At 33.0% G+C, this 20,369-nt stretch overlaps 1 protein-coding gene and 1 long non-coding RNA gene across 10 annotated transcripts; one reads left to right on the plus strand and one right to left on the minus strand.

The window, feature by feature from the left end:
• Window positions 1-7,702: 7,702 nt before the first annotated feature.
• Window positions 7,703-11,120, minus strand: LOC130746586 (uncharacterized). Of its 9 annotated transcripts, none has more exons than XR_009022161.1 (7): window positions 10,673-11,120; window positions 10,457-10,534; window positions 9,617-9,710; window positions 9,309-9,534; window positions 9,168-9,192; window positions 8,433-8,571; window positions 7,703-8,279 (listed from the first exon to the last, which is right to left on the minus strand). It is a non-coding gene; the product is annotated as an uncharacterized LOC130746586 (long non-coding RNA). The 9 variants fall into 9 exon arrangements; XR_009022158.1 differs by having other exon boundaries at window positions 7,703-8,305; XR_009022154.1 differs by having other exon boundaries at window positions 7,703-8,320.
• A 5,676-nt stretch (window positions 11,121-16,796) lies between these two features.
• LOC130744876 (uncharacterized protein At4g04775-like) lies at window positions 16,797-17,367 on the plus strand. The gene is made up of 2 exons (XM_057597037.1): window positions 16,797-16,976; window positions 17,065-17,367. Exons 1-2 carry the CDS (start codon window positions 16,797-16,799, stop codon window positions 17,365-17,367), a joined length of 483 nt encoding a protein of 160 aa, XP_057453020.1.
• Window positions 17,368-20,369: the final 3,002 nt, after the last annotated feature.

Here is a 20,369-nt window from a genome sequence, read left to right on the forward strand (position 1 = left end):
AAAGGGGGAGGGGAGATGAAAAGGTGAATTGAATGGTGAGTAAAGGGACGCGTGTCCTCGCGTGTGGGCTGTGTTCGAGGCAAAAGTTCTGACGTTTGGACCAAAGGGATACGTTGGTCTAAAATTTTTTGAATTTGAAGGGATGTGATTTGTTAAGGGAGAAGTGGTGAGGGGTATTATAGTCTAAGGACGTGACGTTTCGAGACTAGGTGCGTTTCAGGAGGAGGTATAATTTTTCGTTTAAATTTATAACACTTTATTATATTTATTGCAGCTTTGATGATTGTGTTAGTGGAATTTCAATATATATGATAGTATTGTAGTATCAAGTTCCCAAAAATATGCAGAAGATCTACTTGATGAACTTAAAGCAGGTAAAGTAATAATGATTTCGAAATCTGCCACGGTAAGGGCATGTGAAGTGACAGCTGAGTGGATGTGACAAGATTGGTTCAGCGTGCAAAGATGATATTCATTATGTGTTAGTTAAGATTTATAAATATTTGAATTTACACGCCTTTATTGACATTTTATGTGATGTAAATTGCTGAGGGCTTATCAAAGACACTTTCGCCTTATACTAAGCCTTAGTGTCTTGAGGGCTTGTGGTCTGGTATGGGCTGATCAATATGTATATTACTTAGGCTGACCGAATCATGTATTAAATGGGCCGGGTAACCCATGATCCAGCCGGATCAAAACCCAACTATAAATAAAGAAGGGCCGCCCAAGCGGCAGGGATCCTATCATTTCACGCATTTTTATTCGCTTTGTTTACTCTCGCTTGCTCTCGATATTGGTTAGCCTTAGTCTGCGGTTCCATACCGGAACAGAAATAGACAAAAGAAAAAGTAAGAAAGTAAGGATAGTTATAATTTTCAAACCTCTTAATAGAGGAGGGCTTAATATTAAGTCATAGAAAGTTCACGCCTGTATTTTTGTAGGGTAATAAAATGTGCATTAATTAACTGTGGTGTGGTGTGTGCATTGAGTTAAGTGGCCATGGTCAGGTGTGTGTGAATGAATGCAAGTGACCATAAATAAAAACGACAATCCCCCTCTTCCATGATGGTAAAACTAAAATTGCTGAATTACATTGTCGTATTGTGTGACCCAATTCAGTAGTTTTGGAATTTGCCATAAATGTCATAGCGGTTGAACTTTAAAAATGCACCGTGTCACGTCACCACCGCAGCATTCAATCAACGGTTCATCTCTTACTTCCAATTTTCCAAACCAATTCGGTGGTAGCTAGGGTGGTACCACCACACCACCAGGCCCCTACTCTACCCTCATTGGATTGGACCCACTCACGGTTTTTAACAACATACAGAGCTCCATTTGTAGTGTCCTCTCATCAATGGAAGTCATAGCATCTTTACCAACAAATTTTTCTTTTGAATGAATAAAAGTTTTGATGAATTCACCTAGATCATCGTTAGATAACCCACTAAACAATTCTCATATTGGCAATAGAATCGAATACAGAACATTTTAAGGGTAAGTGCTTCATTATTACCAACTAAACGTTTAACTGTTTAAGCATTGGTGTCTGTCTTATCAGGACAAAAATATATTCAACTCTACAATTTATTTAATGGTTTAATTACTTTGGACAATGATTCAACGACATCATTTGCTCTACTTGATTTTGGCGCCACATATCCCGGATCGTGTCTTGTAGTTTTCCAATCAAACCTACGAAACGCTTTTCCATTTGCAAGCTCTGATTAATTTTTTTCAAAAAAAAATACTAGTTCAACAAATAAAAGAACTATTGCTGTGATAATTAAAATTAAGCGTGAACAGTAAATTATTCTCTTATCCTCTATATTTTGACTATGTAAAAAGCCAGTAGATTTTCATTTTGGGGACAGAAATAATTTAAAAGTAAAATTTGTGGAAAATTTATTCTGAAAATTTAGCCGACTCCAAACACGCCGTTAAGCTTCTTCGCTTGAGCTTCCTACAAGACAAAAGATAGGTATGCTAATTAAATTAGCTAGCAATTAAGCATAAGATCAGCATGTGCTTGTATCCTTTCTTACTTGTATTGGGATTGAAGTACCTATTGTACTTCTTTTCAATATAATTCATAGTGCTTATAAAAAAAAGCATAAGATCAGCATGTAGCCAACATGTTCATGCTAATTACAAAGGCTTGGCCCTTATTATTCTTATATTAGTCTAAATTTATGTCTGAAGTGTGAGATATAGTGACAATCAATTTATATCTAAAACAGGAAATATTAGAAAATAAACTTCAGGATTTTTACAACCCGATATATTAAAAACCACACACTACTGAATTTTAAATCTCTGTATATTAAATTTATACTTCCAAGTTTTAAAAAAACAAAAAAAGTAAATAAGGAAGGGGCATTTTAGGAAATTGCTACCTTAAAGTGAGGTGTGAAAAAAACAATTTGGGGCCTATAGGTAGTAAAAGAAATTCAGGCCTTAGGCATGTGCATAATTAGCCTTATGGCTTCCACGACCTTGTGTTTGGATCAGCGCCTAGAACGTCTAGAAGTGGAGAGGTCAGTCAAACGCGGATCCAATAAAAAAATGAGATGTTTGATTACTCTCTTGCATAATCGATTTCGCCTTCCAGATCTGATTTTGGCTGAATTGTTGGAGGCTAGCTTGTCCTTTTGAGAGATACAATTCTCTCATCACAAGATTTTCCCTATTCCAACTTTTCCTTTAATACCCATTTTTCTCTTCATTTTTTTAATGGTTATTGCAGTTGACTTGTTGACTGATTGAGCCGTGGATTGAGAAATCAAGCAGGCATCGAGGAAGATGTGGGCGGTGAGAAGAAATGGTATATATGGTATCTATGTTGAAGTGTGCTAGTGTGGAAGTTGCCATTAACATTGTCAACTTATTTGTTATTACAATTATTTGTTAATTTAATGAAATCTAAATATTTTTTATTTTTTTTTTGAAATTAATATTATTCATATATATATATATATTAAGATTAATTTAGTCAAAATAAATTAAAAATAATTCATACTAATATAAAGTTAAAAAAATGATGTAAACCTTGTATAATTAATGATTTAAATATTGATACTCATTTTAGTCATTATATAATCAAAATCAATTCTAACCAAAATTATCCAAATAAAATTCTATTACGGAAATCAATTCCTGATAAATAAATATATCCAAACATAAACCATGTCACTCAAACTCGCGTTTACCAGCCTAGATCCAATTCTGACTGAATCTAATTCTACCAATGTTGATCCAAACACACACTAAGCGATTGGAGTGCCAAATCTAACATCCTTTTTTTTTAAACAACTCTTTTTTGTTCAAAACTATATTTTGTCAGCGGTTTAAAACATTGTTTAACAGTGTTTTTATACCCCTGTTTTTTTACCCAAAAAAAAAAAAACATTCATTTTATCAAAAAAATACTATGCCTGTTTTTTGTTGGGCCTTTACTTTTGGGCTAATTTGTCACCGAATTTGTAAACCACAAAAAAGTACCCCAAAAGACCCGTGCTGAAACTAACATGGTACTTTGTCCAAAAAAAAAATCCTAACATGGTACTGACCAGAAAAAAAAAACTGATCATTTCGGAAATACCAAAGTCCAGTTCAAGAAGAAAGCTTTTAGCTTGAAGACAAGTCCCATTGTTTAGTTCAAAGGCTTTGATTGTCTAATATGAACATTAGCATGAAGACCAGCTCAAAGTGCAAACTTTCATGATCAGCTCGAAACTCAGGCTCAAAGGATAATCTCAAAATGCCAATGGTCATGACCATTTTGAAATGCATTCCTATGAGGTTGATCCGAATTGAAGTTCCAAGGTCAATCAAGATTCAAGACACAAGTTATTAAAACCAAATCAAAATACAAGCATTCCAGATTAACTTAAAGAAGTCCAAAATCTCCAACATCAATTTAAGGCAAGTTCAAGGACCAATTCAAGGCAGTCCAATTCAGGTACAACTCTTCATGATCGATTCGAAATCATGCTATAAGGACTTCATTTGAAGTCACTCGACAATAATCTATATTATTGAAAGTTATTTATCTCTGTGCATGCTTCATGGTTGTGCCAAATGTAGGAAGTTATATTTTAGTTTTAATATTGTCAGTGGGTTTAACCAGCAGTTATCTCCTTCAAGTACTATTTAGGGCCCGTTTGGTTACCAGGACAGGATAGGATAAGACAGGATAATAATCATATCCTGTTGTTATCTGTTGTTTGTTGCGTCAGCAGGATATGATAACACTATCCTGTCTCATATCCTATCCTGTCAATCATGTGTAAAAGTTATCCTGAGGGGGGAGTTAGGATAGAGCAGGATAGGATACCAGTTATATATTTTCTTTCAGTATCCTAACTCCAAATTAATTTATTTTAATATTATATAATTTATAATTTATAATAATATTAATTAATAAATATAAAAATATTAATTTAACTAAAATAAAAATAAATAAAATTATTATTCATAAATTGTAAAATAGACTACTCACTTACAAATATTGATTTATTAATAATAATAGACTAATTTAATATTTTCATATCCTATTATCTAAAAATTATTTATCTACTTATATAATAATTTAAATATAAAGTATTTTTGAAATAATAATATTTTTAATTTAGTTAATTTTTATTGTTTATCACGTGTCACAACTAAGTGAAAAACATTGATTACAAATATTGATTTTTTAATAGTAGTAGATTAATCTTTTATTTTCATCTCCTATTATTTAAAACTACTTATCTACTTATATAATAATTTATAATTCAAATATAAAGTACTTTTGAAATAATAATATTCTTAATTTAGTTAACTTTTATTGTTAATTATCACGTGTCACAACTAATTGAAAACCAATCGGTTAACTGCATAATTTTATTTAACATATAGGACATCTTCAAAACAATAAAATAGGCTAATTAATAAAATTTAAATTAATTTTATTTATTTTAAAATATAGACTCATTCATGAAAATGTAAAGAAATTAAATTTAATAGAATAATCAATTTTAAATGTATTTTTTATTCAAATATAAATCTGATACATTTTTCTTTATCATATCCTGTTCTTATCATGTGCACCTCAAACACAGGATATGATAAGAGTCTATCCTGCTCTTATCCTATCCTGTTGATATCCTGTTCACATATCATATCCTATCATATCCTATCTTGACCACCAAACGGGCCATAAAACTCAACTCTAGTGTTACGATAATAGCTACCAAAAGTGTGACCCGTCATTTTACATTTCAATATGTTCAATACAAGTTTGACGAATTGACGTTTCAATCTCTTTCATGTTCATGTAATTTTACTTTCAAGCTTTTTTCTTTCCTAATCAATACTCATCAAGAGTGTTGATTTTTTCAAGTTGCCGAATAAGTTGTTTCTATTGATCTTATTCTTACATCTTGACTGATGCTTACAAGAGCACTGACTTAGATTCGTGTTTCTTTGACTTGGATCACATTTAAGTTGTTGGACTCCATTCGATCTAACATCTAAAGACAAAAAGAACTATATTAATTATTAAATGACAATAGTCTCAAGTTTGTACTTTGTAGAGTTTGAGCCTAATCAGAACATTGAAGGACAAAATCAGACCACTCGTCACTCTTTTAGAACACATAATTTTAATAGTCATGATTGTTAGAAGTCCTACATTTGTCAGAGATGTGGTCGATCAATCGCTTATATATAAAGGATATATATATATAGAGCAATCATCAACTCTTGATCGAGCTAGCTTTTGAGTTAAGTTATATCTCTCTATAATTCTAATATCACATCATAGCTTATCCTAGATCTATTTATTTGTTGTGGGGACTCCCCCAAATTTGGACCACCCGTTAATATTAATTTCACGGTCAAGATGTCCGGCCCTGAGCGTGAGAGGGGAGAGAATTCCAACGAGAATCCTTACCTAGTATTTTATTGTTCTTAGATATATTTATTTGTTTAGAATTACTATATAACTGGCGGAGGCAACATTTTAATGTCAGGAGGACCAAAATTAAAAAGAGAATTATTGTTACATGGAATTGTTCCTACTTAGCTAAATAGGGGTAAAGATCATGATTGCTGAAAATAACATGTTCGAATGGGTGATAATTAAATATTATTTTTAACATCATATATATATATAATACTAGTACTTTTTACCCGTGCGATGCACGGGGATATTCATTTTTTTGTTTTTTTTTGTTTTTTTTTTGTTAATTTTGTTTTTATTTAAATATAATTTATTGATTAAAAGATAATAAAAAAAATTAGTTTATGAATTCTTATGTGTTTCTTTTAATTAAATGTTTGTTTTTTGTTTTTTTTTATTATTTTATTTTTATCTTTTGACTTGTTGTTTTAAATGGTAGATTAATATTATTTCTGTCTTTATTGATTAGTGTATCTTAGCTAGTTGTTCACATGTTTCAAAAGGAACCAAACATTTCCTAAAAAATTGTAGAATTGGCGAAGCTCACACCATCCAAGGATTAGGTAAGCTTTTTTGCCTACCATAGCAAATGATATCTCTTTGGTCACACCTAATGAGTCAGTAAGGATCAAATCTCCATCATCCGGGAGTTGTAAGTATTCCACCACATCCTCATTAGTCTTACCGTAGTGTTGCATCCAGTAAATAAGAGCCCAAAAAAACTATTAAAATGAAAACACAGAAGAGAGAGTAAAACAATAGAGAAACGCAATCAACCATTACCCTTGACTCGGTATGCAAAACCGCAAATGCAAAGGGAGGAATGGAGTGAGACATAATAGAATATGAACCTATAGAGTTAGCCATGACAAAATATTAGCTCTTGCTTTGATGCCTATGCACATACTATTGTATCTATATATAGAGCTCAAGAGTGTGGATTCTAACTTCAAAGAAAGGAACCAAAAGGCAAGAATAAATTTAATTTTAAATTGACTAATAAATACTAATTATCACATAATTAAATTTAAATAACTATTAACTTCTAAATTTATGTTTTAAAAAAATCGCTTATCAATCTATTTTCCCTAAGAAGCTGGATCATTCTTATTTGTCTTTTAGTTTTTTTCGTAGTTGTGTACTGGGTGGTTAATTGACATCAGTTTCATTTTTAATAGGCTTAATGGTGTTTAATATTTAATATTCAATTGCAAGCTTCACTAAAATCCCCTTGGGATTCCATCACTTTGTAACTCTCCTCACAATATTTCTTAAAAATATTAATTTAGTACCTTTATTGTTCAATTGTAAGCTTCACTAAAATCCTCTTTGGATTCCATGACTTTGCTAACTTCCCTATGCTTTAATTTAATGAAATCATTTGCACATTAATTTATATCAGTGACAAAGTTTTGTAATATTTTTTAATAGACTTAATGGTGTTACATAGCCTTTTAGTTATTTTACTTGAAACAACACAATTGTTAATGTTTTTTATTTAAATGATCAACACAATTTTTAACAGAACGTACTATAGGTCAAATAAATTATGCCATTCTTAAAAATTTCTACATTTGGAATTGCCCCTTATGTTTGTTCTACGCAAAATTTCATCCTTAATCTTTCATCCTTTTTTTTTCTTCAGTTTTATGGATTGTAATCGAGTAAGGTAGATCAATCACATTAAAGCCACAAATAAAAATTGTGTAGCTAATAATCCGTAAAAAGAAAAAAGCACTGCAAATTTCATGGTACAGTTCAGAATTCAAACACTTCTGCCCATTAGAAATCAAATACCAAATTACAAAAGGGATTAAGCTACATGTCTGATGCACCCTCATGTCTGGCAATCTTATTGAGGGCTGGATCAAAAGCCAAATTATTATCCAGCAAATTAGAAGGAACAACTGCTTCACTTTTATTGAGAGGCTTCTGCACAAAACATTCAATGGGCCAGAAAATTAGACAAAAAGAAAAAACCAACTATGCTGCCTAAAGCTAAGATAGTGGCTATTACAATAGTAATTACTATCTCAAAATCCACCAGCATCTTGTCCTCTACGTCCAGCATCCTCTAGCGAAACAATACAGGATCCAAGAAGCAAATCCAAAATTGCAGCAACCGCCAACCCAATTGCAACTTGAAATCAAAAGCCATCCTGAACCAAAAGCACTGATCAATATCCACCGAGGCATGCCATTAGATTAGTTAACCATTCAAACATTGATGAAGTAAATTCCTTGTTTTCTGCAGACAACCACTTCCATGATCTCAATTGAATCAAACCAAACAGTGTACTCCCATCAATATTCCCATCCTATAACAGACCTAATAGATGAAATCCAAGGAGAAACCTGTTGTCAAACGCCCTCCAAAAAACAATGACAACAAAGAAAGAGATTATGAGACGGAATGCAAGCCAAAAAAGCTATGTGAAGCTTAAGATCTTATTAAAAAAAGAGACCGTGAGAAGGAATGTACATTATTTAAGTTCCACCCATATTTACAACATTGAGGGTAACTGTGTGTCTCCAGTGAATGTTTCAATTGAAGTTTTTCAATATGCCAAAAAATTATTTGATTGGATTTAACCAATCCCTCCAAATTCACCATCAATATTCTGAAAAGGTAAATAAACTCATTCTGAAAAAACCATGACAATCTTAATTAACAATATCAAAACATAAAACAACCACTTCATCAGTTCCAAACAATGAAAGTGAAGAAAATAAAAATTAAGACAAAGCAAAATAAGCTGCATACGTATCAAGTACCAACTCCAAATTTTCCAGCCAAAACATTTCATTTACTCTTTGTTAGCTTATAATTGAGGGCCTCAAAAACATGTTAAGCTTTTAAAGAAACAGTGAGAAATTAAAAATGTAAGGTAACAAAAAGAATGATGATTCTGATAGATGCACTGAAAAGGGAAAAGGCCAAAAACCAAAGCGAAACAGTAATGGTGGTGAATGTCAAAAGTGAAGAAACAAAAGGTGATTGCTTTGTCTTAATGAATGAACCCCGGCAAATCGCAAATGATATCAGAGGATGATTCTGAATCCTAGCAGATCACAAATGAAATCAGAGAATTGATTCCTAAATTAACAGTACAACCCCACCAGAGATCAAATACCCACGGCTTCAACTTTTAACACGTTTTTCTTATAGCGAAAACAATTAAAAAATGGTGAAAAGAGAATAGTTAGAAGTACTCACCAGGTAATATTAAACCAAGCGAAACCTGATTTCAGAGAAACCGAAACCCAATCGTCAACATTGAACACATACCAAAACAATCAACAATGGAGAAAGACAAAGAGAAACCAAAGATGGAAAGGAAATCAGCAAGTTACTCACCAGCATGTGTCCTCTTCACGCCATTTCTGATTTCCACCGCACAATCTAATTGTTTCCTAAGCTGGTGACTGAAGTCATTCTTTGTCTCAGGATAGAATCATCAGGTTCTTTGAACACCCCAACTTAATTTCAGTTTCAGAGATCTTTCACTTCTGATTCTGAAATTGAATAACTCCGCAAGTGGTAGCTTTCGAGAGTCCTGCCTCAAAGCCAAGCTTCAGTCAACCTTTAACAAATGAAAAAATGAACTTTTACTTTGTATCTGAAAAATAAAAGAAAACAATAAGCTGATAGAGAGAGAAAGCCACCTCCGTTTTGCTTTTTCTGTTGTTGCTGCTAATACTTCTTTTGGGAATAAGCATCATGAGTTGCAGCCTCATCACACCAAAGAACTGATTAACCCTAAAAATTACAAAAAATTTAGCGTTATACCAATACATTTGTAGAGAACTCAAATGTTTCTCAGCAAACAAAGCTTTTCAGCAAAGAAAAATCAACTGTAGTTAAATTGTTTCTATAGTAAATGCTAGCTAAAAGAAGTTATCTGCATCAAAGTTGTGATGAACTTCACATCCCGAAACTCAAAACGCTTTCTAATGAACCTCAAACTCTTAGCCCTGTTTTAAGTATAATCTCAAAGCATGGTAAATCTCATATTAAAATACATACATTCACTGTGTTTGAGGCTTCTTCTTTTTGGATGCTAACCAAAACAAAGAATTAGCATCAAAACAGTAGAATGGAAATCAAAATAACAAAAAGATGAATCAATTGCCTCCTTTAATTATGGCAAGCTCTAGAAAGGAAAAGATCAACAATATAATTATCAATATGTACAGGAAATTATAAAAAATTAAAATTATCAAGTTTAAATCTTTGTTCTCACTGAAAACCAAAAAACTCCAATGAAGATCACAAAGGATTCCTTCACCATCAACACAGATGCATCAACTCAATTTTAGCCATCTTTCAAACTTCAATATAATACATTTAAAGTAAACTAATTTATAGAATGAAGGTTATTGCGACCTAACAACAGAGCTGCCCCATTCTAAGGATGGAAAAATTGGGAATCAATCATCAGAGACAAAAAAAATTGGGCCTTTCAGGAACAACAGAGAGAGAGAGAGGGAAAGGAAATTCAATACCACAATCAAGAACAACGTAGAAGAACGACACCAATGCACAAACTGGAACCCCATAATCCCAGCAAAGGCGCACCAAATCTGCAGGACAGGAATCACAGTGAACAATTTGAATCAAATTTGCTTAGCCAAAAATCATCTCCATCACGAAGTGGAAAAAAAACAAAGGAAACGATATCAGTTCAGAATCCTAGAGACCACCAGAGATGAAATACATACCTAAACGGAGCAGACCGCCTTCCCTACTTTGATTCGAACCCTCCAAAAATCCTTTGTCTCCCCTTCATTTGCATAACCGCCATCTAGCCAGTTCCTTGACCACCCGTCAAAGCCCCAATCCCAGTGGCCAAGGTACCTGCGACAGGGGTTACCATTGCAAAACAAATATCCTCCTTGAGATCCTGAAAGAGACGTGGGCGTAGAGGAGGAGGGCGTCGAGGGGCTTCTGGTCGCAGATGAAGCCGATGATGAAGGTGTTCCAGACGGCGGTGGAAGGGCGAGGCAGGGTGTCGAGGAGATGCTGGAAATCAGAGGCAGACACGGAAAAGCAGTGTCTGAGAGAAGGTTTTAAACGAACTTGAAACCATGTGTCTGCCTTTTCAAGTTCGTTAAACGGCTGAGAGAAGGAGAAAAGGAAGAAGGTAAAGGTGAAAGGGGAAGCGTCTGTATTTTGTTGAAACTGAAAAGCGTTTCACAAATTTAATAAATCCCTTGAATGAAAGAAGGGGTGAAACTGATATGAATGAATGGCTGAGATCAAACCTGAGTGAAATAAAATGACTTTTTACAAAAATATTCATGCCCAGCTTTCATAGTTATTGGAATAAATTGTTGAATGACTTTTTTGCCCCCAAGACTGCAAAACTTTGCTTTTATATATATTATAGATAGATAGATAGATTATAAATTATAGATAGATTATAGATAGATATTAAAAGAAATGACTATTTCGTGTCACTCTAATAATTTTTAATATACTTTGTAAGGTTATAATAATAATCTATACTAATTACATCGTGTTTCAACATGTTACTGAACATAATTTAAAATGTTAACTTAGTGTTTATTTTTTTTAAATATGAAACAAAGAACATGGTTCAGATGGCAAAACTTTTTTCAACATATCTATCTATACTATATATAAAGGGAGAGTTTATGCAACTTTGGGGGCAAACTGTCATTCAACAATTAATTTTATAAACTGTGAAAGATGAGTATGGATATTTTAGTAAAAATGTATTTTATTTTGCTTAGATTGAATCTCAGCCATTCATTCCATGTAACCTTAAAAAGAACAATTGATCCAACTTCAAAGTGTCTAATAATGTCACAAGAACCTTTCAAATTCTACAATCATATTCACATAAAAAAGTAATATAAAATTTAACATTTAAATTTAAACATTAATTAATTTGTGGTTTTAAATAACATTGATTTTTCATATTCCATTAGGTTAATCAACAATTCTTTAACAATCAAGCAACCTTTTTAAAAAATATTTTTATTTATTATGTGATTTTTTAGTGATATACAAATAAGTTATTTTGTTAGCACATAGTTTTTTAGTTTTTTATTTATTCTAAATTTTTAAAATTTATGTAGTTTTATTTCTCTTTTAATTTCGCCATTTGTCCAATCAAATATTTATATTTTTTTATACATTTATAAAAAAAAAAAATTTTTAATTCATCTCTTATGAAATTGATTTTAAAATTTGAGATCACTTAAATGATTTTAATACTTTAAAATAATTCTTGATCTTTCAATATTCTAATTGTTTCATCTTTTTTAAATTAATGATTCATGACTTTTCATTATCTGAAACTTCTCATCTAATTTTAATTGATTCTAAAATGAATAATATTCAATGAATGGAATAGGGAAGAGGTTGGGCTTTTCATATCCTTCATGGTTGAGTCTTTAGGTATAAATACTCTTCATTTGTTTGATTTGTCTACATCTTTCCATTAATCTCATCTACATTTTTGGGCTCCAAAGTTGTCAGTGACTACAAATCATAACTCTATGCAGAGTTTCTTTGCTGCTGTGAAATTGGTGAGCTTCTAGCTTATGTTTTAGGTTTCAAGTTTTGTAAATCCTGCATAAAAAATCAATGCGGTTTTTAGACAGTGCACATGTTCTGTTTTGTTATTTATTTTTTCTGTAGATTTTTCTATAAGGATGTAAGATCAGGATTTCCTGAACAATGACTATGTTTATCGATTTCATTTTTCTGTGATTTATTTTTCTATTTTTGTGTCAGTATGTTTCCCATATGCATTCTTCTTGGTTCGAAAACCAATCCAAGATTTGAAGTCATCTGAGGTCAATTGTTGCGGTTGATCTACTCTCTAAGGTATAATGTAACCGATATTAAGTTTCTCATGTTAGGCTTGGTGTTAGCCATTAAAAAGTTGTACATCTCAAGGTAGCCAACTAACTAAACTTTATGAACTCTCATCTTCTATATAGTTTCTTTATATCATTCTTCTTAGTTTGATTCAATCTTTCCATTGCCTATTTGTCATCCTTGAAAAATTTGGTGTATGGCATTGAGAAGTTTTTGAGAACATCCTCAAGGGACTCAAAACACTTGAAAAATTGCTTTCCAATGGCCCAATTATTCATTCATATCATTTAACATCTAAATTATCATTGAATAATTTTTTAAAGATTGTTTTGTAGGTTGACAACCCTTTTATTTGGCTTTCTTTGTCAATTGTGAAGGTATGCTTCGTTGAGTGTGATAGATATATTTTATGTCATATTTTGACTCTTTGTCAAATTGAGAAAGATTTTTTCTCGATTTTTATTTTCTTAATGAATAAAAGTTTATGCTTTTGAAAAAAATTCACATAGATCTAGCATGAAGGCATTTTTCTTTGAATGATTATATGACAAAAGAATTTCTAACCTTCAAGTTAGATTTTCATAATAAGTGATTTATTATTTTCAATTTTTTATTAATGATATTTTCTAGACCAAAAATTGAAGGATATTGGTCCTATTTTCTTTTCAGGGTCAAATACTTTATATACGAATAAAACTAGAATAAACTGATTTTTTTATTAAAGAAAACACATTATAGGGGCTATATATAAGTTAGAAAATATATCTTTCTTCTATTTACCTTAAAATATATAAAAAAGTGTAGGTATTTGGTTCATATGAGTTAGGAAATTTCATAGAGCACACAAAGTTAGTTTTGATTTATTGAATTATTAGTTAAATAAAAATTAATATTAATATTAATCCATAAAAGATAAAGATAGTGTGTTTAATATCATATCAATGTAGAAAATAACCTTCCCATTATGCATTTTCCATGAAACTATATAAGTATTAAATTAATGGTTTTTAATTATATTAAAACATTAATTATTTACCTTGAATTTTTTGTAAATGAGTTTATTATTATTTAGCCCATTACTATTTGGTTCATAGTATAATTTAGAGAATTACATAGGTCACAATTAATATGTTTTGATCTAGAGAATTATTAAGTAGTTTTTAATTAATATTAATATTAAAAATTAGAACATAAAAATTAAAGGTGGTGGATTTAGTACGAAATATGATATCACTCCAAAAAATAAATTTTCCACTAACCGGTCCTACAACTATATAAATTAGCAACAACACTCATTCAAAATGTGCACTTCATATAGTCTGCTTTGACTTATTCGCATTGAATTAAGGCTCGAACTTTTAGTCATTTTGCAAGTGCATATACCAGAGGCTAGATACTGATTTTTTAGCTTAGAATGTCTAAATGTGCTATAACTCGCGCTTTGATTTTGTAATGATTTCCTATTGATTTCATCCTACTTAATATTGGACAGTTTTCATGGTTTATAAATAGGTGTTTTCATGGTTTACAAATAGGTTTATTTTCATGTTTTTTTTTTTCACGGTAAAAAAAAGCTTCCAAATTTATGATTTCTTATATCTGAATTTAATTTAAATATTTTAATTCATAATTTCTTTTTATAAATGTATCAAAAGTAACACAGATTTTTATAGGCTATAAAAAAGTTAATATTACCTAAAGTTATTGCTAAATTTTATAAAGGGGCTCATTAATTTCTAAACATAAGAAAAGTATATAAAGTTACATATGACACATTCAAGGACGTGTGCTATATGATGATAAAGAATACATTGATGAAGTAACAGAAGTCTTGCATTGCAGCACAACAAACAATCTTAGAAGACTTTTTGCTACATTACTATTAACATATCTGCTTTTAAGGGCATAATTTGTTTAGAAAGAATCCTGAAAGTATTTAAGTGATTATATTTTACATATAGACGAAGACTTATTACCCAACATAGTGGTAAATGCATATTTAATCAAAGCTCATACAAAAAAAAGTTAGGACAAAAACCACAAAAAATTTAATTTCACCGCTTCTACAAAATAAAAACAAATACATTCATCACTTGAAAAAGTATACAAATTTATATTTACTAATATCTTAAATTAATTTTATTCTTTTAATTCATAATAAATTTTCTATCAATAAACATAAAAAACACAAATTTAAAAAGAAAAAATATACACGATAAACATAAATGAATAACCCCCGTGCATCGCACGGGTAAAAGTACTAGTATCCAATAACTAAATAGTTTATGTCTTTGGTAAAAAACTAAATATAGTTTAAAATATTTACCCAGTTTATTTTATTTACCCAATTGTAAAATGTTTCAAAAGAAGCACACAGCTCACTTTAAAAAAACTGACGAGGGCCCCAAACTTTTTTAAAGAATAGCCCAAATACCAAATCCTATCATTCACCTCTTTGTCACTTTTTTGACCAAAAAAAAAACCTCTTTGTCACTTTCTATTCTTAATTTCTTATCATTCATGGCCGCGGCAGTCATCAACAGAAAACTTGTGTTGAAAGATCAACTTCATAATATGTGTGGTCAATGACGGATCCACATGAAACACTATGGGGGCAAATGCCCCCACCGTTTTTTTTTTGGAAAAAAAGTTTCACAAGAGTAATAAACTAGCAAAAGATTAAATTATGCCCCCAACACTAATAGTTTACCAATAGTATGCCCCCACGTAAAAGTTTTTTTTATGTACTACATTGAATGCCCCCATAGTATTAAGTATTGGTATGTGGGATAATGGATAATTTTTTAGGAGTACAAACTATACTCTTTTTTATAGTATTAATGTATTTTTAGTGCTATGAATTTATATGTATAATTTTTAAAAAAAAAATTATATATATAAGTTGCCCCCACAACTTAAAGTTCTTGGATCCGTCACTGTGTGTGGTGACTGGTGATCTACGTCCTCCTGGTGTACTCCTACAGTCCAAATTTAGTAATTCCCATTTCCCACAATAAAATTATAATTCAGAAGATTCAAATGATAAAATTTATTTACTAAATTAATAAATATTACATAGGGACAAAGATAGAGTTTTATTTATAAAATTACTAGTAAAAATATTTACAAGAATGCATTATATAAGTTTAGTGTAATATGAACATAACCAACACATTTTTCATTTTTGGGTTAAATATGTTTGGGAGTCCCTGAACTATAACCAGAAATTGGTTTTCATCATTGAATTAAATTTTTGTTGCTTTCCATTCCTTAACTTGTAAAACCGTTTGGTTTTCGTCCATTTAACATATTGACCACTTAGGTGGCATGTCACCTTGTAGGTAAACGCTGACGTGTCATTTTATTAGCCGATATATATATATATATATATATATATATATATATATATATTACATGTAGGAAAATAACATAGATAATGATTTAAAATTTGGCTTAATACATCAGAAGGCCCCTGTAATTGTAAAGGGAATCAAATCCAGGGCCTAGAAAATTTTTGCATCAAATTGGGTCCCTAGAAAATTTTTTTTAATTCAATTAAGGCCAAAGTGTGCCAGCTCTCAATTTTATCCCAGTCAGCATTTCCACGTGGCTTTTATTATTATTTTTTAATTTAAAAAAATAATTAAAAATTATTTTTAATTCCATCTCAGTTAAGTAATCAGAAAAAAAAATTAAAAAACTTAATAAATAACCTAATCTAACTAATAAACTAATAAACTAATAAACTAATCTAACCTATTCTAATCCCAAATCTAATAATCTAACCTAATCTAATCTAATAATCTAACCTAAAACAAAGTATCAAATTGAACCCAATCCCAAATTCCCAATTGAACCCTAACTGAGGAGAACGAAGAACACGATTGAGAGACAGCTCCACGAACGAGAGAGTTGCAGGAGGGAGGAAGGAGCTGAGCGAAGGGTGAAGAACGACAAGAAGAGAAGCGAACGAAGCTTGTTGGGTCGACTGAGATGAATTCTCAGAACCACGAAGCATCGAAGAACCCAAGGCTCAGTGGTCGTTCATCCACATCTTGTCCTTCACCCTCACTTTCATGCAAGACTTGTGGCTGTGGGAAAGAGGTAATTCTCTACCGATCCAATTCCAAGAATAACCCAGGAAAGCTATTTTGGAGGTGCCCTGATTGGAAGGTAATTTCTTCTCTACTGATTCATGTATAATTATTCATCTGATTGGCTGTGGTTCTGCTTGTAATGTTTGATTTTTCAATTGTTCCAGGAGAAAGGGACTTGTGGTATTTTCGAATGGGATAAAGGTGTTGCTGCTGAAGATGGTATGCAGGGTTCTTCAAATCTGAATGAAGACATAAATGACATTATGGAAAAAAGGATTGCTAGTTTGAGGGAAGATGTTAAGGAAATAGTGCACAGGGCAATTATTAAGTTATGTGAAGACATGAATGAGAAGGACAACAAAATTGAGATGATGAAGATGAAGCTGGAAACAGAGGGATTGAAGATTAATGTGCTCTTGTTCTTTTTAGGCATTACTTTGGCTGTAGCAGTGTCAAAGTTTTTCTAGGAATGGGGTGTGGTGGATTTAGGGCTTAGGTTCTTATGTGTTGTCCAAGTTGAACTTCTTTTGTCTGCATTGTATGGCTTTTGTATTTTGCCAGGATTGAATTGAATGCAAAAGGTCCTATGTAATGAATGCAACATCCAGCATGATTAAATGCAATGTGTTCTGGTTGTTTTGAACATAAAGTATGGTCTTCAATTTTGTTATGTTTTCCCCTGCAATGTTCCATAACTCATGCACACAATAAAGTATACTTGCTGCCCTGTTTTGGCAGTATATACACATGATGCATAATTGTAAAGTAAATGCTTAATAAACAAAAGCCAAATTGTTATAGAAAACACAACCTCAAAACATGTGAGTCTTGAACATAGCAAATGTGAGCCATAAAGCTAATACAAAAGTAATGGAGCCAAAGTAATGTCATCCAAGCATTTCATTACAATAGTTGGTGATGTGGTCCCATGTTCCACTAAATAACTATATCTAACATAACTATTACAAAAAAAGACAGATATGAGCATCTTTTGTTGTCCTGCAGCATCATGTGCTCCTCTTTTTCTTCAGATCCATCTTCTCCTTTTGATAACTCTCTTCTTTCCTTGGTCTCCTGGAATCCAATGACCAATCTCATTGTCTGGCCCTCTCTTTTTTCCCCTTTGATTAGGAGCAGCAACAACAGGTTTCTTGGGTTGTGTTGCAGGGCTGAGCAGCAGGCTTGGAGGGCTTAGTAGCAGGCTTTTTGGTGGGCTGAGCAGCAGGCTTTGAGGGCTGGACAGCAGGTTTCTTTGGTTGTGATGCAGATCTAGCAGCAGGTTCTCCTTCATGTCTTGCCCTAGCAGCTGCAGCTGGAGATGGTGGAGGTGGTTGTGGTGCTTGATGTCTAGCTCTGGCAGCTGCAGCTGGAGATGCTGGAGGTGGTTGTGGTGCTTGATGTCTAGCTCTGGCAGCTGCAGCTGGAGATGCTGGAGGTGGTGGTGGTGCTTGATGTCTAGCTCTAGCAGCTGCAGCTGGAGATGGTGGAGGTTGTGGTGCTTGATTTGTAGCTATGGCAGCTGCAGCAGGCTGAGATGGTGTTGGTTGTTTTTTGGCTTTTCCAGTGGCAGGTGGTGGAGCTTGTTTTTTTGCCCTTGAATCTCCTCCCACAGCTCCTTATATGTTGCTTTGGATGCCCACATCAGCAGGTCTCTAACCTCAGTTCCTCCACCAAACTTCTGCTTGAAGTTTGCGTACAAATGTCTCACACAATAGCGGTGCTCTATACCAGGAAAGTCCTCAGCAAACACTTGTAGCAACCCCTAGCCAACACAATCAGATTGTAATGTAAGTTAAGTAAGGCATGATGACTCGGGTTTAATATAGGCTGTAAATATAATATGTTAATTTAGGTTACCTTTTGCTTATCACTGATGAACACCCATTTTTTCTCACCATTATCCCCAATATCCCGCATCAAATGGTTCAAAAACCATCTCCAAGATTCTTTGCACTCAGCTTCAACCACTGCAAATGCCAGTGGGAAGTATTGATCATTTGGGTCCCTTCCCACAGCAATGAGAAGGATGCCACCATATTTGGTTTTGAGGTGACATCCATCAATCCCAATAAATGGTCTGCAAGCGAGCTTAAAAGCAGATTTGCATCCCTCCAAACACATATAAAAACAACCAAATCTAGGCTGAAGTGTGGTGGGAATATATCTCAGAATGATAGCTGCTGTGTTTTCATGATTCACCCTCATGAGCTCAGCTGCATAAGATGTTATCAAGGTGAACTGCTTTAGGGCATCTCCCTCAACAGCCTCCTTAGCAATTTTTCTTGCATTCCAAGCAGTCCCCCAACTGACACCAACACTGTACCTTGTCCTCATCTCATGAATAATCTCCTTGACTTGCATTACCCCATTAGAGTTCCTCATTCTGTCCTCAATGACCTTTGCAATCCACTTAGTTGTTGCTGCCCTATTCTTGAATGTTCTTCCACATGTGTGATCAGGATTAAGTGTCTTAATCCTGTATGTTGAAGTCCCTTTTATATTGGCACAGTATGCAATGAACCTACATTCTTCTTGTTTGCAAGCAAACCTCACCCTATTCTTGTCATTCTTCTTGTATATCACAGCCTTCCCATTCATCACAGAGTGTGCAAGGATAGCTTTCTTAAACTCTTCTGTGGAAGCAAACTCCATTCCCAATCTGAACTTATAGTCTTTGTCAAAGTCCTCTTGCCTGAACCTCTGGTATCTGACCCTGGAACCATTATCTTCCTCATCACAAGAATAATCACTCAGAAGGTCATCACTCTCATACTCCATATCAATGTTATGTTGGGCTGCAACCTCAGAGGGAATGAAACCAACATTATTATCACTTTCATCACCATCTTGAACACCATTGTTGGGCCCACTGTTTCTGTTCACATCATCTCTTCCATCACCATCCTGTTGTACATCAAATGGTTCATCCACATCATCAAACCCATCATTGGTCAGGTTTTTACAGATTTCATCCTCACTGTCTATGTTGCTAGCACCGCTCCATTCAATGTCACTGTCACTAGAGTATACTATCCTAATGTCATCAGAATCACTGTCAGCAAGACATTTTCCCTTTGCTTCTTTAGTGGCAGGATTCACTTCCACTTCAGGCACAGTAAGAGGAGCTTCCTGAGTCATAGGAATCACTCCCACTTCAGTCACTTCCACTTCATGCACTTCCACTTCAGGCACTGCAACAGTAGGAGCTTCCTGAGTCATAGGAATCACTTCCACTTCAGTCACTTCCACAAACACATCATCTTCATCATCCAACACAGCATCTTCTTTTTGCATCTCATTCCTAACAACTTCAGGCAATTCCACAGTATGTTCCAGGTATATATCAACCACCCCCCAGTATCCATTGCATACCTAGCAACTTCCATAGCATCCTTATCATCAAGTATCTTCTTCAAGCCCTTTGCTAAATTCACTTCTGAGGACCACCACAATTTGTACTCATCATCAG

The sequence above is a fragment of the Lotus japonicus genome, chromosome 3 (assembly GCF_012489685.1).
Source record: "Lotus japonicus ecotype B-129 chromosome 3, LjGifu_v1.2".
In the NCBI taxonomy this organism is placed as follows: Eukaryota; Viridiplantae; Streptophyta; class Magnoliopsida; order Fabales; family Fabaceae; genus Lotus; species Lotus japonicus.